General features: G+C 35.4%; 2 protein-coding genes across 3 annotated transcripts; one reads left to right on the plus strand and one right to left on the minus strand.

Moving 5' to 3' along the window:
- The first annotated feature begins 193 nt into the window (after positions 1–193).
- Positions 194–6,695, plus strand: LOC100369145 (gamma-aminobutyric acid receptor-associated protein-like 2). 2 transcript variants are annotated; one of them, XM_085500044.1, is made up of 3 exons: positions 194–382; positions 2,347–2,575; positions 6,265–6,695. In XM_085500044.1, exons 1-3 carry the CDS (start codon positions 349–351, stop codon positions 6,323–6,325), a joined length of 324 nt encoding a protein of 107 aa, XP_085356170.1. In that variant the 5' UTR covers positions 194–348; the 3' UTR covers positions 6,326–6,695. The 2 variants fall into 2 exon arrangements, with proteins under 2 accessions (XP_085356170.1, XP_002740384.1); XM_002740338.4 differs by having other exon boundaries at positions 195–382; positions 3,140–6,695.
- LOC102806186 (tRNA-specific adenosine deaminase 1-like) lies at positions 6,594–16,847 on the minus strand. Its single transcript, XM_085500045.1, has 9 exons — positions 16,264–16,847; positions 14,724–14,795; positions 14,498–14,552; positions 13,580–13,710; positions 11,907–12,555; positions 11,594–11,784; positions 10,206–10,305; positions 8,502–8,588; positions 6,594–8,265 (listed from the first exon to the last, which is right to left on the minus strand). The coding sequence occupies exons 1-9, from the start codon at positions 16,400–16,402 to the stop codon at positions 8,133–8,135; spliced, it is 1,557 nt and encodes a 518-aa protein (XP_085356171.1). The 5' UTR covers positions 16,403–16,847; the 3' UTR covers positions 6,594–8,132.
- Between the last annotated feature and the right edge of the window lie 731 nt (positions 16,848–17,578).

The raw sequence follows: 17,578 nt of genomic DNA on the forward strand, positions 1-17,578 counted from the left end.
GTATCAATATTTCCAACATATGGATATAATAATGGCAAAATTTAGTTTTAACATTACATTATTATTTATTAAGAATGTATTATAGGACTATCAACAATTTATTGAGGAAGAATGTTCATAATTTGTAAATCTGTTATTGCTCTGTTGGTAGAGGTTGTTGGTAATTGCCCGCTTGGCATTGTGGGACGGCTATTAAAGGTCAGCTGGGAGTCCTTTAATCACATGACACAACAAACCTACAGATTCTGAGATTGCGCCATAACACCCGAACGTACTCGATATTTCTATTACTGCGTCAACGACACACTGTGAAGAATTTTAACCATTTTTGTAAATTTGTTTGAAAAAATGAAGTGGCAGTTCAAAGAAGAACACAGCATAGGTGAGAATATTCAACATTTTCCTTCCACTGTCGGCTGAACGACTAATTCATTATTTATGCAACGAACTACGCAGGGACAACGGTGGGCGGCCATAAATTGTCACCTGCCGGACAATAAGCTTACTAGTGATATTTATAAAAACAAGTATAAACAACATCGTTGACATGAACAGGTTACCACAATCATGGTTCAGAATTGTTATAATTCGGAATTTTTTAGTGACCTATGCAGTTATTTTACTCGCCATTTCATGTGTCGTCATTGTTTGTTGTGTCATTGCTCAAAATAGCCCTAAACAACAGTGAAAAAAATGTATTATTTGCATTGTGTACTCTTCTACTAACTACCAGTGTGGTACCAGTTTTAGATTCAAGGGTTTTGATTCGTTATATTACAGTGCTAAAGTATTTGACATTCAAATACATTATCTGAACGTTGCAGCCATAACACGATCTTGACAATGACATGTCATTGTTGTACCAACTTGGGATGAGGCTGAGTCATCATCACAAGTGAATCAGTACAATGACTTTGAGATACCATGTTTGACTATTTTAGCCTAACATTATTAAATGGGTGGGGCATCAAGTATTCTAATTCATTCTGTAATGACGTAATCACTCACCTTTATTTATTTCTAATAAATGCTAAAACAAAGTGAATCTAACTATAACAAAAATAATCCATTAAATTTAACTACATGTAATTGTTTTTCCAACATTAGAAAAACTCTCAAAAACAATTGCATCAATGTTTTTATAAGTGATGAATGGAAACCTATCATAATCACTTGTTTTTGCAAGTGCCTGCAGTAATTTTGAATTTGGTTTATTTTTGCTGAATTCATGCTCTTTTGTTCACTTGCCAAACACAATTTTTCAGAGGGCAGATTTCACGTCTTATTTGTATTGTCGTTCCCAATTTAATTAAGCTCTATGTATAAGAGGTGTTAATTGGCAATTCGTTTAGTTTCTCTTTTGCCTCACTCCCAAAAAATGTTTGATTTGCTGAGAAAACATGTACTCACTGTGTATGTTTAGACTTTCATGCTTGATAATCCACATTCAAATTTTTATTTACATCCTAAGTAGGTCAGCTAATAGTTGTGTTCACGTTACACAAAGTACGGGCTAAGATTTAAGCTGATTTAGGCTTATCTAGCCTATTTGCATTTCGGCTAGACCCAATTGCGTCCACGCACAGGGAGGGCCAGTCGTTAGCACGGGCTAAGGGGTGCCATTAGTCGGTGACCTTTGGTAAGCCGCTACATGTATTTACGAACGAAAAATGGATGACATGCGCGAGGTTCTATTTCTGCTGCTGGCATGTTTCGTTCTAATTTTAAAGTAATGACTGGTGGAATAGTGTCGTTATACGAACATGGGACAATTTTTACACCCAAAGGTCGCCGCAGAGGGCGCTTAGCCCTGGGCTAAGCGTTCGCGCATACTTCGTTAGCCCGTGCTAAAGTCCAGACCGCGTCTTAAATTCGGGTCAGATTTAACCCGTACTTAGCATTCCTTAGCCCGTGCTAAGCGTTCACGCACGTTTTCTTAGCACGGGCTAGGGAATTTGACCTCTTAGCCCGTGCTAAGGAGCTGTGCGTGAACGCAACTAATGACCTACTTTTCAATCCATGTTCAGTTAGTGTCTTGTTACACTATTATGAGCTATACTGATATTTTACTAATTAAATGAACAGTGAACAGTCTTCATATATGTGTGAAGTACCCTCAAGTCTGTACTTGGTGTCAAAATCTGACTATTTAATTTGAGATGGTTGACTGTTATTTAAATCATCAAGGTCAATTGGTAATCAATGCAGCTGTCCCATTACCTCTGTGTAAAGTAAACAGTTTTCTTTGTCCCTTTGGTGTTTTGACTGGTTTTACTGTGTTCAAATATTCCTAATTTTATAAATAGAGTTGTATTATAGTATTAATAATTGATTTTTTGTTTGCAGATCAAAGACGTGCAGAGGCTTCCAAAATCCGCGCTAAATACCCTGAACGCATTCCAGTTGTAGTGGAAAAAGTTCCCAAATCTCAAATTCCAGACATTGATAAAAGAAAATTTCTAGTACCTGCAGACATCACTGTTGCACAGTTCATGTGGATTATTCGTAAAAGAATTCAGCTTCCACCTGAGAGAGCAATTTTTCTCTTCATTGAACGTGTTTTGCCCACGACAAGGTAAAATATTCATGCATTTAAAAATTCACATTTAGGTTAATAATAATTGAATACAATGAGCTTTACTGGTTTTAAATGTCCATACTTGAGACCTGAAACTGCTTCCATTCAATATTTAATTTTAATGTCCCAAATAAGACATTATTAAATGAGGCACATCCGAGGTCAATAATGACTTTGATCAAGCATCATTAAAACTAAATTTTGAATGGTATTGAGTTATAATGAATCAATTAACTCAACAGTTATTAATCGAACAAGATCACTAGATTTTTATTTTTTACTCAATGAATGTGGTCATTTCCTGCAAGGTGATTGAATCTCAAGAGGAATGTAAGTTAAGTTATTGTTTTAGCAAAAATTAGGCGGCCCTGCAGCTGTGCCTGATTGGCTACCCGACCCTAACACCTCCATGTAACAGTCAGATAAATCAGTGCTGTATAACTCAACTGACAATTATGCTATAACATGTATATAGACACTCAGGACGGAGGAGTTACATCTTTGATGTTCTCATTGTTTGTTCCTTATGACATGTTTCAACCGCCTTTCGTTACTTTTCAGTTCTACTATGGGTCAGATATACGAAGAACACCAAGATGAAGATCAATTTCTATACGTTGCATATAGTGGTGAAAACACTTTCGGAAGATGAAACCCCAGCAATGGACTGCCTTTCGAAAACTCGATCGTTTCGGCTTGACAAAAGATTCTCACATTCTGTGCTATTCTATGTCACAGCAAAAACTTACTCCAAAATCTGCAGCATTTACATTTTCTCACCATTACGAAATGACTTTTTTTTTTAAAAACAGACAGATGCCAAGAATTCAGATGCAAATTACACATAAACATTTCTTATCTCATAGCTTACATACACCCCATTGTGTCGTATATACATAAAGCAAAGTGAAGTATTTTTAGTTTAATGATTCAACTTTACATGTACATGTATTCCACCTGTTATGATATGCTAATTGAATGTAAAATTGAGATATAAAAAGCAAGCTTCTTCTACTCACTATTACAAACTGCCACTGCAATTTTTCAAGCTCACATTTGTGTGTAGCTACACACGAATCACTGACATGTCAGGCTTTTTATCATACTGTATATGGACAGATTTTATTCATAGATTAATACTGGTAACTGGTAGGTATATGTAGAAATATAGACCATCGTAGATAAATGTTTTTTTAGATGCATGCCAATGTGATCATTTATTAACTGATCTTAAATATTACATACCAGTAAGTTTTAAACAAATCTGAATATTCAATTTCAACTAATTAGAACACAGGTTATGGTAGATTATAGTAATCATTTTTGACTGAATAAAATATTTAGCATTTCAGAAGATCCCAAGTTTGTGAGGGTCTGTTAACCTTCTCACCACCAGATGCCGCTTTTCATCACAAAATAGTCCCATTTTTAGTCTGTACTTTACAGGACTGGGACAAAAACAGACAAATTATTTGAGTAAAAATTGATAATTGTGTATCAAATTTTGTCTGTCGGCAAAATAAAGGTTCACTTCCAGAAATATTAAAGAATAATATAAAAAAAAGTGCAGAAAAAAAAGGTGGTGAAAAGGTTAACCATACAAGGGGCAATAAATTAAGCCATCACAGTCAATAAATGTTTGTATCATATAACATTTATTCCTACTTGTAAAAACCTTCACCCTTTGAGTGCTACATTTTTCCTGCCAAAATGTTGGTGCCACATTTTGTCTATTTTTATGCATTTTTAAAAAATTTTGTTTTTGATAATTTTGGACCAAATATACATCATTTTCTGTTGGTAACAAATCTTGAGCAGAATTTTAAAATAAAAATTATGTGAGGTGTAATTTGTGAATGGCAATAAAAGTTTACTTTTGAACTCAAAGGGTTAAACATGAATGTAGTACTTTCTACCAGCACTTTATTTATTTCACTAATTTCTGGAGTGCTCAATCCACATATATTTGGATTTCAAAAATATTATTTTCACATTCCACTAGATACCAATATATTATCAACTGTACATGATCCCATTTAAATTGAGGTAACGAACGATTAGCTCAATCCCACCACTGTGGTATGTTTAGTATAGCCCAAGGTATGGTAATTACCATGTAAATAGTATTTTACAGTGAATGACAGAAATCTGTACCTTAGTTTATAAACATGTGTATAATAAAAATCAGTAAATACAGATCCACATCTTTCATTCAAATATATAATAGTGATGAGTCTATATCCACTTAATGCATGTATATTCTCATGTGACGTAATTATTTAAGTTAATACACTTTCTAATTGGATGATGTTGAAGTAGCTCATTAATAATAATAATCAATACTTGTGTCAAAATATAACATTTTAGAATTGGTAAATTTAAATTCTTATTAGTCCCCGTTCGGACGCAGTCCGAAAACGGTGACTTATGTTTTGACCTGTGTGCGTGCGTGCGTGCAAGCATTTCCCGGCTGTTTACAGATGGATTTTGTTCAATATTATAGGACATTGATGAACATCATTGTTTTTCAGATCAGATTCAAAATGGCCGACTGGTGGCCATTTTGTTTTAATGAATGTGGTTCTCGTGCCATATCTCCGACTTGCTTTCACTGATTATGTTCAAATTTTAAATATTCATTATACATCATGTCATAGATAGACAGATATATTGGTTTGACGATCCTATTCAAAATGGTTGAATGGTGGCCATTTTTGTGCTAAAAAATCATCAAATATCAAGAATTTCTAGCATTTATGGATGGATTTCGTTCAAACTTGGTACATATATTAGACATTACAGGTTCCTGATGCACATCATTTATTTTTCAGATCAGATTCAAAATGGCTGTCTGGCGGCCATTTTGTTTTAATGAATGGGCTTCTAGACCATATATCCGACTTGTTTTTACTGATTATATTCAAATTTTAAATTTTCATTATACATCATGTCATAGATAGACAGATATATTGGTTTGACGATTCTATTCAAAATGGCCGAATGGTGGCCATTTTTGTGCTAAAAAATCATCAAATATCAAGCATTTCTGGCATTTATGAATGGATTTTGTTCAAACTTGGTACATATATTAGACATTACAGGTTCCTGATGCACATCATTTATTTTTCAGATCGGATTCAAAATGGCTGACTGGCGGACATTTCGTTTTAATGATTGGGCTTCTAGAGCCATATCTCTTAAATGCTTTGACTGATTATATTCAAATTTTATATATTCGTTATACATCATGTTATATATATATACATGTATTCAAAATGGCTGATTTTGAATGCTGTTCCAGAGCAATATCTCTCAATATGGACAAGTACTTGTTTGACGATCAGATACAAATGTCAATCATTTTAATGTTAAAATATCATATTCCCGACATGGTTATATTCCAGCTACAATGTATATTACTATAAACAAAACTATATATCTTAAATTTGATAACTAACGGGGATTGTGCCATGCATGGCTTTTTTGAATTTTGATTTATGTTTATAATGTCCCCAGGTTTCTGTCATTTACTGTACAAATCTATTATTTTAGATGTGACATGTAGAATACGGAATTTTGAATAGCTGGTAAACTATGATCCTAGTTTACATTGAAAGGAGCAGCTTTACCTTATAATGCATTTTAATTACATTTAACTATTCATAAACTACTGTGCTTTCTTGTAGATTCTTAAAGGGCGATGTCATCACATCACGTTCTGATACAAGTCCATTACAATGTGTGTAAAACACATTGTTTACATGAAATTGAAACGCACACTTTGCAACGACCTCTAATCTTTAACTTTGATCTTGTCACCCTCCTGTACTTTTACATTGACTTGATTACACAATGTTTAAAGCACTTTGGACAGCTCAACCCACTTTTCGTTACTAGCATTCTGAATAATGACCATGGAAATGTATTTTGACGACGATTAATGAATATCGATAAAAAAGTAGACGCTATGGTTTTAAAGATAATTATCATTTTAAAAATAATTAAAGTGAAGCAGTAATGTTGATTTGTTTTAATATATACATTGTTGTGTACATTTTAGGGTTTAAGTAATTTTCAACTATGTGGTTTGGGTCAATAAACTGCTATACATATAGAATATAGTGCCATTGTGTCATTTATTTTCACTGACATTTAATTTCATTATTTTGATGTTTTGAGCATATTCAGTGTTTTAATTTCACAAATTTGTTAAACGGATACAATGAGTTACTTATCAGTAAAAATGGTGGAATTAAAACCCAGTGAATAATACATTCATTGTTTCCCGTCAATAAGCCTGCTGTTCCTCTGACTAATGTAGCCATGGTATTCGAAACAGTGGACACGAACAAATGAACCATTATTTGAAGAGCAAAAAACAAGTCTTGTGTCTCAATTGCACTTATCCAGGTTGCGTTATAGCATGGGAACATGTGTACCAAGTATGGATGTGGGAGATCTGGTTATGGGGGGGGGGCACTGTTTCAGTACATGTGTACCAAGTATGGATGTGGGAGACCTGGTTATGGGGTCACACTGTTTCAGTACATGTGTACCAAGTATGGATGTGGGAGACCTGGTTATGGGGGCACACTGTTTCAGTACATGTGTGCCAAGTATGGATGTGGAAGATCTGGTTATGGGGGGCACACTGTTTCAGTACATGTGTGCCAAGTATGGATGTGGAAGATCTGGTTATGGGGGGCACACTGTTTCAGTACATGTGTGCCAAGTATGGATGTGGGAGATCTGGTTATGGGGGCACACTTTTTCAGTACATGTGTACCAAGTATGGATGTCAGAGATCTGGTTATGGGGGGCACACTTTTTCAGTACATGTGTGCCAAGTATGGATGTGGGAGATCTGGCTATGGGGTCACACTGTTTCAGTACATGTGTACCAAGTATGGATGCAGGAGATCTGGCTATGGGGGCACACTGTTTCAGTACATGTGTACCAAGTATGGATGTGGGAGATCTGGTTATGGGGGCACACTGTTTCAGTACATGTGTACCAAGTATGGATGTGGGAGATCTGGTTATGGGGGCACACTTTTTCAGTACATGTGTACCAAGTATGGATGTGGGAGATCTGGCAATGGGGTCACACTGTTTCAGTACATGTGTGCCAAGTATGGATGTGGTTGATCTGGTTATGGGGGCACACTGTTTCAGTACATGTGTGCCAAGTATAGATGTGGGAGATCTGGTTATGGGGCACACTGTTTCAGTACATGTGTACCAAGTATGGATGTGGGAGATCTGGTTATGGGGGCACACTGTTTCAGTACATGTGTACCAAGTATGGATGTGGGAGATCTTGCTATGGGGGCACACTGTTTCAGTACATGTGTACCAAGTGGAAGCTATTATGGTTCAGGATCCAATTTACTTTGCATGTTCAGTGCTTTCAACAAAATACAGAAGACAATGCAATTTTAAAACCAGAAATCTATCCAAGAAGAACACCTTTTCCACTCTATAACTAATACGCTTTGAATAAACTTGAAATCTGAACAATATTTTTTGTGAACTTTGAAAAGACAGTTGTCCGTTAACATGAGAATTCCAAGTAATTTTTAGGTTTTTTCACCCATGTAGTGAAGACTTGCTGAACAGACTTCCATGCTTTCTGGTATTCACTTGCAGCTTCTTTGTATTCCAAGTATGTGTCCAGTTTGGAACACCTAAAACATTAAAAGTAGAACATTGTAACAATATTGATGTACTTATGTACAGAAAGACATACTGAATGGGAACTATTGCCGTGTCTGTCTGTTTGTGCACACAGATGAAACACAATCCAAGCATGGGACCTAATGTTGTCATGCCATCTGTATTTATGTCTGTCTGTCTGTCTGTGCACACATGTATCAAAGTGTAGTACAATACAAACCACATTATAAGTGGAGCATTCACTTGCCTCAAAGTGTCTGGTCTTCTGGTAATAGGAATACTCTCTACTAATGACTTGAATGTGGAAAACATTTCTGCTTTGCAAACACTGCATCTAAGATATCAAAAGATAACAGCATTAAAGTTGCATTCTTGACTACCAGTATGTAAATTATTTTATGGTCTGAATTTGTGCTAATTATTGAAAATATATAATAAAAATTCACATTCTGTTGCCTTTCAGTGCATCAAAACATTGGTGATTATTTCGGCTTCATTTGATTGTGTGTACAAATTACCTTTGATAACACTTTTTAATAAGTGTTCCAAGTGTGTGTATACCTTGTAAAGTTTCTTTTTCTGCTAAAAATTAATGCAGGATATTGTAATTCAAAATAACAGAATTATGCCTTCACTTTATGAAGCAGGTATTGATCGTTGCCACACGTACGAACTACATTGGTCATTTTTGTTCAAGATAACAGTGCTGGCAAAAATTTCAGTTGGATTTTGTTATCCAATGATTCATCTGAAATGCAAGGTTTCGCATGCTTGATGTAACATAGCCTGGTTCTACCGAGAAGTTGCGTTTTTATCACAGGAAAATGCAAAGATCTGATTAGTGCCGTCTCTAAAGCATATGTACCCAAACAGAGTTGACCTGACATGTAACAACTAGTCATAAAGAAAATGTAACATTGTGCATGTGTTGCTGATCGTGAAGAGTTGCCAATGCATTTTTTGTAGCTTTTCCCACTGCCAGGATTGTTTTCGGTATGTGGTATACCGGTAGTACTCAAAAAAACTAAAGTCGGTTGAAATATTTATGCAGACTATCACTTGATCCTTTAAACATGTATGCTTGATGTAGGCATGCACTACAGCTCTTGATTCCACACATCCATTCCTTTGAGTTTCAATCAGCATGAAGCATCGGTCATCTGTGCAAATATTAAAATCATTGATTTGACAATTCACAGTTCATACCCCAGACATAAATAGAGTTGCTACCGTTACAAATGTGTGATGGTTGAAAATCAATGTTCATATTACTGAGATTATAAGAGCTTGCACCATGCACATGTAATTACCATGAATTTTATGCATATGCCAGCTGCCTCTGTCTGTTTTCTAGGCATGTCTACTATAAATTTGTAAATAAATGTACAAGTAATGTTGCTATGTTGAGATTGTTGTGCCAGTAGTCCTTTCATTGTAAAATGTTATTCACCGGCACATTTATTGACAATAGAATTTGGTGTGGGGTACCTTGTTGCATCAAAGTTGCATTATAATTTTGACATGATTGCAGCAGAAATGCACACTCCAAAATGGTGACTCCAGACAAATCTACTCCTTTGTCAGCACAAAAATCCCTGAAAATTTGTCAGTATATCCTTTTGTACATTCTGTAATACGTATCTGGCAAAAGTTATTAAACACATCGCCTGTCGTAAGCAATACAGTAAAATGACAAATTTTCACAGGGTTTCAATTACACTGATTTATCATTTCAATGGGTTTTAAATTCACGATTTTATCATTTAGATAATGTGTTCTATGCTAAATTTTACATATTCACTGGGCTTTAATTTAGTGCAGTGAATAATTAATCCTTTTACAGTAGTAAGGAATAGTTGGATGTAAAAATACAGCATCAGCAGATGATGTGATAATTGAGATGACATAGAAATACAATACATTTTAATATGTTAATCAAATTGAAGTGTACCTTGCTTTTGGTGAGTCCAGTGACTTTGCAATCACACCTTGCTTAAAACCATTCACTGAGACTTCTAGATTATTTCTTGGAATATCGCACCAAATTATAGCTGAAGGAAATAAATGGATTTTTTTAATTTTCCAACTGTATTATTTTTAATTTTTTCTAACTTATGAACAGACAAGTAGAAGTGTCAAATTTATTTGTTAAAACTGAGATCATATTTCTAGTTGATGTAAGACAGTAGTTCAAAACAGGACTTTATGATATGGATTCCACCCGTGCATGCATACAATGTTCAAAATTGGTAAAAAAAACAAGTCACAATGGCATATATACAATGGCAATTTGTTTTTTTGTTCCATTGTTGTTTATCATGCAAATGGCAGCCATTTTTGTCCCTAAAAAACAAAATAAGCGATATTTGAAATTCTCATCAACCATTTATCAGGTAGACCAGAACAAATTTCATTCAAAGTTGGTATTGTCATCACTCCTGGTGGGTTACTGATCCACATCATTTTGTTGTGATTTGATTCAAAATGGCCGTCATGTTAGTGATATTTATACGTGTCTTCAACACTTTCTTGGATGTTCCATTACTGATTTTGTAATGCCATGATTTTGTTCTATTTTTCTTTGACAGATTTTGGTACAAAGGAAAGACATAATTGTTTCATGTGTATATTAACTTTTTGGTTTCAATGAGTGACGCATGTGTGGAATTAGATCTTCATCAGATTATAAATTCTTGATACTACATATAGGTGCATCATCTGGAATTTATCATAACAAAATATATTATGGGATATTATTTATGCAAACTAAGCTAACACACTATAACTAAGTGTTCTTCAAATAGAATGCTGAACTGCCAGTCTAATTTGCATTTATAAATTAACATAATCAACATTCCTTTTGTTTAGTATTCTAACATGTACAGTGGCTAGGCCGATCTCAATCTATAACTTACTGTAAAAACTGCCAAATCTAATGACATCACTGACAAGCTTCTTAAAGTTGTATTTCCAATTTAATGCAGAACATACTTCACTGATTTTTGTGATCACCATGAAAAATTATAAAATTAATTGGTTTGCATGGCCACAAATCCTGAAATACCGATGCACTGATGGACATGGTGTTAATATACCAAAACAATTAAATTTCATAATTATGTAAGTTGTACCCGACGCAACTCTATAAAAGCAGCTTGTAAATTTGATTCCAGGATTCTAAAATACTTAGATTTATAATTAATTTAAATTACACATGCCTAAATCCTTTTCATTGGTCGGAGTAAAATGAAATGTTAGCAGCAATGTTCTTTATTAAAATCAACTGAGAAATTTATACACTGAGAGGCAAACCATAAAATGGCCAAAAAAAGTACATACCTGATCCACATGGTGTGAGCTTTCCAAGCAATTTATTGTGTTTTCTCTCCATACTAGCTTTACTAGAAGGAAACACTTTGTCTGAATACAGCAAACGTGGTCTATGTTTTCTGTACAGCCTTGGTAAGTTAGACACTCCATCACAGCGGGTAATGACAGCACGTTCCATGGCTGGTTTACTGTAAACACAACTGCAGATTACAATGGAAATTATAATTGTCATTTATGAATTCATTCAAGTAAGATAACATGATAATCCATGTGTTTGATCACATGACCTACTCTTTAAGGCTAAATACAAATTATAACTTACCAACCAACGGTTATTGTATCAAAATAAACTGGTTGTACTAAGAGATGGGACAACAGAGCACCTTGGCAACCAATAACATTCCACTTAGCAATCTTGTCGCTACAAGACATCGACAACGTTCGATCACCTCGTCCAGGTTTGGTTCTTAATATTCCAACATGATGATAACCTTCACCACTGGTACCCGGATCCTGTGGCCCATCTGGTAAGCACTTGGCACCAGTTCGGTAAATGTCCTTAGCATTTGTCACATGCTTTTTCTCAGACACCAGTGGTAATACATCCATTTCACGCTGGATATCACATGGCGATGAAGGTATAGTATCTCGCTGTGTAGCGATATCAATTCTAATTAAATCCTGGCTACCTTGGTTACCTGCCCCTTGTTTACCATTTCCACCTTGACCTGCATAGCATACATCCATTTCTCGCCTCTGTGATTCAGCACACACTACATTTTCCAGTTCTATGCACTTTTCTTCTTTTTCACATCTTTCCAAAGTGCCACATTGACTTGCATCATTTTGGGAAATCTTGATTCTTTTTGTTACATCTATTGTCTCTGTGTCTTCATTGCATCTCTTAGATGACTTTTTTAATTTTATATCATCTTCGTTATCCTCTTTTGGAAAGATAGAAGCATCTCCACCTGGATGTCATATTAGATAAACCATTACTGTTTTGATACTTGATTCTTGTTTCAAATGAAATGTGAGTGTTTCTCATCATACTTGCAAAACATGACATTGATTGATCGGTAAACCCCGATAGACCACATTGTATCACATTGTATCACAAAGTCAGTATATGGTTTATGAATATGTAATGAGAGTTGCAGTTGAAAAGTGTCACATGACATTGCTGTGATGACAGAGCGAAAGGGTCGTCACCTGTGCACACACAACAACATACTTTTATGCTAAAATGGGTAGACGCTTACTTGTAAACAACAACATGCTATGGCCATCTGTTGCATGTGCAGGTGACGACTCCCTCGCTCCAAATCCTTGATGACTGGAAAAATTAGACAATTATTAAGGTAAGTATGTGGTCAAGGTGAATTACATCAACATGTAGTTTGATAATGAAAAAAATGAGTTCATTGTTTAAATGATTCTCACATTGAATATATTTTATTCACACACAATTTGTTTTGTGTGCATGTTAAGTGACCACGCTACCTAGTTACTTAATGATAAGGCAGCACATTGTACCAACAGTTCAACAAGAATGCACCATTTCAATAATCTGCAGCACATAGTATTATAATTCTCAATAACTGCTTTTTGTAATTTTGCATGTAGTGTAATTTTACAGGTATTGAATTTCATCCTATAGGCTCAATGCGAGCTGTTGTGGAATGCTGGTTGAAAAGCAGGTGAAAGCATTCAAGAAAACAGCACAGTCTCAACTAAGCAACAATCAACGGTTTTGGTTGCCAGACGGTGATGTTCACTCCTGAGAATACACAGTATGCAATATGGCTGTTGGGTGCTAAAAAACGCTCACGATTGTAAATTATAGTATGCTATCATCATAAAAAACCTTCAACTATTACAAAGTCTGACACAGTCTGTATTGTATTCAGCACACAAGTAATGCGAGTTATGATGACTGTCACTTTAAGAATCATGTCAATATCAATTGATAAAACAGTAAAAACTAATACTTACATGGGGTATGACTTGTATAGAAATGAAATGCAACATTATTTTTCACTTGACATCTTCCATCTAGACCAAAACTGGTAAAAACATCACTTGTATCACCTCGATATACTTTGCCTAATTCATGATATAGATACCTGTAATAAAATTTCAAGTTCAAAAGAGACTGCTCACAACTTCTTTTTTTTTCTGCAAAAATTCTGTGAAAGTGTAAAAAAAAATTGCCCAAAAAAACAACAATAAAAGGGCACATCACCACATCATTTGTTAGGAACATCTCAGGACAAGAAGCAATTTTTTTCTAGTATCATCGCTAATATTTTTGTGATGAGTTCATTACGAGTATTCATCTTTCTCAAATATTAACATACTGAAAATTTGGTTTGAAGTCTTTCACATGTAGAGTAATATGTGTACTGAAATAAATGCAAAATATCGGCCTAACAAAAACATCACTGAGCAATTCCATGCATTCAGTTGTGAGTTTTCAGCATCTTACGATGTCATCAAACTACCAAATCACACGTAGGATTTTCTATTCAATGATTGAAAATATTCCAGAATCAGAATTCGATGTAAAGTAATTTCCTTCAAGATTAATCTGAGACACACACACAACTCTTGAGCTGGGTTCCATATCACCATTAGGTCCTTCCTTTTTGAATTTATAAGACAATTATTTTACTTCTGTTATCATCTGAGAAATTATTATATATTACATAGGTAACCCATAGTTGTGGTTAGCACATACCCAAAACAGAATTCAAACACCTACTCATCCCTTTTTGGGGAGGGATTGTATTCAGTCACACTAGTCCCTCTATGCAGAGGAAATATTTTTAGACACACTAGTCCTCCTTTGTGGAGGTACTGTATTTGGATACAATAGTTCCTCCTTGAAGAGGGACTTGGTTGTGAGCTCACCTGATAAATGATCTTCTGGCAATCACTTCAGCATGGCTATCATTTATAACACTGCCTGTAATGACATGTGATAAAAGACAATATACATATCCATGGCCAAAAATATACACATATCCGCCTATTAAATTCAGCAAACTTCAATACTATGTTGATTTTTCAATAATAATTGGAAATAAATGTAAATTTGAACATGATGTGAATATAAAAGCCATTTATTACGACTTACCCTTTTCACTCATTTTGCTTTTTCCAATACACTTGGAGCCAGTACCCATAGCAATTACTTTTATTTTGTTCCCTGAAAAAACAAATAAAAAATGCCAGTACTATTACCTGGTACTAAAAGAAACATTGTTATCAATGTACTGGTTATTTCTCTATTTCTTTACTTATTCATTTTTTCAAACAGCATCAAAATTAAAAAAATCAAAGAAAGCTTAGAAAGGACTCCAGTGTGCTGAGGGAATTGAATACATGAAATATGTATAGTTCTGCTGTGTGAGGATCACAATTGTTGGGGATCCAATGTTCCAACTTTCATTGATGTCCTTTGTATCATTCTCGGCAGACACAGATTTACTGACAGGATGAGATCCACTTCAATCACACCACTCTGCTGCAAACTGCATGGCATTTCACTGAGAATTACAAAATATTCAGCTATTGTTGAATTAAATAATGAAATATGGCAGATAATGAAATGCGTTTGTGTAAAGTGTTAAAACGTGGATTGTCAAGCTGTATAATCTGTTACAAAGTTTTTTCGTCAGATTTGCTTTGCTTGCCAATTTGATATTTATTTTTTTTTGCTATTGATTGAATTTAATCGCCATGGTGAATAAGAATGTTTGCAAACTAAAGGCCTCACAAAATTTGGTGAATAAAATTTTGCACGTCAGCAGAATTTGTTCACCAAATCAGATAAGTAATTCTCATTGTAAATAATGAGCAAAATTTCCCCTTGAAACATAAGAACACTTGTCTTGAACTAAATGGGGTGAGCAGAAGATTCCAGCTACTTTTAATACTTTTATTCGAAAGTTGATTAAATAAAAATGGCATTAAGTACATTTACCGCTATATTCAAAAACAAAATTGTAAATAAAATGTTCTGTACATGTGTGAACGTGGAAAGTTTTCCCCTCGAACTTCCCTTTCCCATTTCAAATGGTCAACCCTTAATCTGCTTTAAGAGAAAATTGCCCTCATCCTTTACGGGAGTGATTTCTTAACTGATCTGGTGAGCGAGATTTTGCTCTTCACTTATCGAACCTCCATTCAACAACGTGCAAACACAGACAATGTCAGTGAAGTATAGGGTGAACGCTATGCGCCCCTACCCACAGGCGCTCGGAACGTTTCCTGGATAATAAAAAAATGACCTAAAGTGGGATCGGCATAGTTAGTCAGTCGCCGGTAAATTCCCCTACTACTCATATAATAACACAATATAATATAATATAATATAATATAATATAATATAATATAATATAATATAATATAATATAATATAATATAATATAATATAATATAATATAGTATAATATAATATAATATAATATAATATAATATAATAATTTGGAAAATCGTGTTATTTTCGGGAAGTTTCGATGTCATGGTGTCAACGCTTTCCTATCTTGTGTTATTATATGAGTAGTAGGGGAATTTACCGGCGACTGACTAACTATGCCGATCTCACTTTAGGTCATTTTTTATTATCCAGGAAACGTTCCGAGCGCCTGTGCCCCTACCCCGCCCATCCTTACCAAATGCCATGCACACAGCTGCCAACAGAGTCCATTCTCGTCCTTCTTGTGGTTTGCCTTTCTTCGGTAAGTGATGTGTGTAGTGTTTAACACATAACCTAGCTATCTCATTAGCGAATGCATCGCTCTCACCGTGCATGTTGCCGTAGGATAGCAGAATGACACAGAGCACTCACAGGAACCAAATGCAACAGCTGATTATCCCAACGGCGACTTTATCAATTGCCTTTGTTTTTATACAGACAATACAAATGTGCGCTTTTGCTGGACGAATTAATTTCTGTAAAATGACTAATATTCACTTGGTGCATTTTACAGTCAGCGGACCAAGCAGAATTAAAACCCAGTGAATAATTAATCCTTTCACAGTACAAATATTACAAGTCTGTTTATCCGTAAAGCGCAAAGATCTATGGGAAGGAGATTGTCCCGAGGATATCCAATGGAAAGTTGTCTCCCATAATGCAATGCATATACGCGCAGCTCAGTATTTAAAAAAAAGAATTAGACTCAGTGTGATAGCTATTACAGCGTGAAGTGAGTCGTTGAAGTCAATACGGACGTCTATAGGTTTTTATGGGCTGGATACGGCTTTTGCGGCCTCACGTCGTGCGGCGGAAGCGCCCAAGCTTGCGAAGCCGCGTAAGCCGTACGACCGAGAGCAGCAAAAGCCGTATCCAGCCCATGAAGTTTTTTTTATCATATCCTCGGGGCGGAGCTACGTCACGGACGTTCTACGTTGCTAAGACGCGCACCACTGTACCACGTATTTCTATGGGCTTTGCGCGCGCTACTGTGGAACGCCGGTCGAGCCGGTGAAAATTCGAGAAAACAACACAAACCACAGTCCCTCAAACTAAACTAAACTAAACTTTGAAGTAATCCCGAACAACCAAATTTATATATGTTACACACGCAGGGCTAATCTTGTTACACTGTTCAGAGGAGTCTCAACAATCATCCCAAAGTACCGTTTTCTGCGAGTTTTGGGCCTTTGTTTTCACCGCCGCTGGCATCCTGCGTAACAAGGGTCACGCATTGACGCTGCAGTTCGGCGTCTTCTAGTTAGAGGCGAGTGGGACACAATTTTCTAAGAACTGATTAACGGCAAGAAAAACCAAAAAATCGACATATTCAAACTAAAATACAAATAAATATAATATGAAGGGTTATATATATAAAAAAAAAAAAATATATAAAAAAAAAAAAAAAAAAAAAAAAAAAAATTGGAGCCTCATACCTACATCGGATTTTAATCAGATTGCTCAAGGGGACGCGATAGAGAGACGAGACGAGATTACCCCCCCCCCCCCTG

Source organism: Saccoglossus kowalevskii, chromosome 6 (assembly GCF_978046115.1).
Source record: "Saccoglossus kowalevskii chromosome 6, keSacKowa6.1, whole genome shotgun sequence".
Classification (NCBI taxonomy): Eukaryota; Metazoa; Hemichordata; class Enteropneusta; family Harrimaniidae; genus Saccoglossus; species Saccoglossus kowalevskii.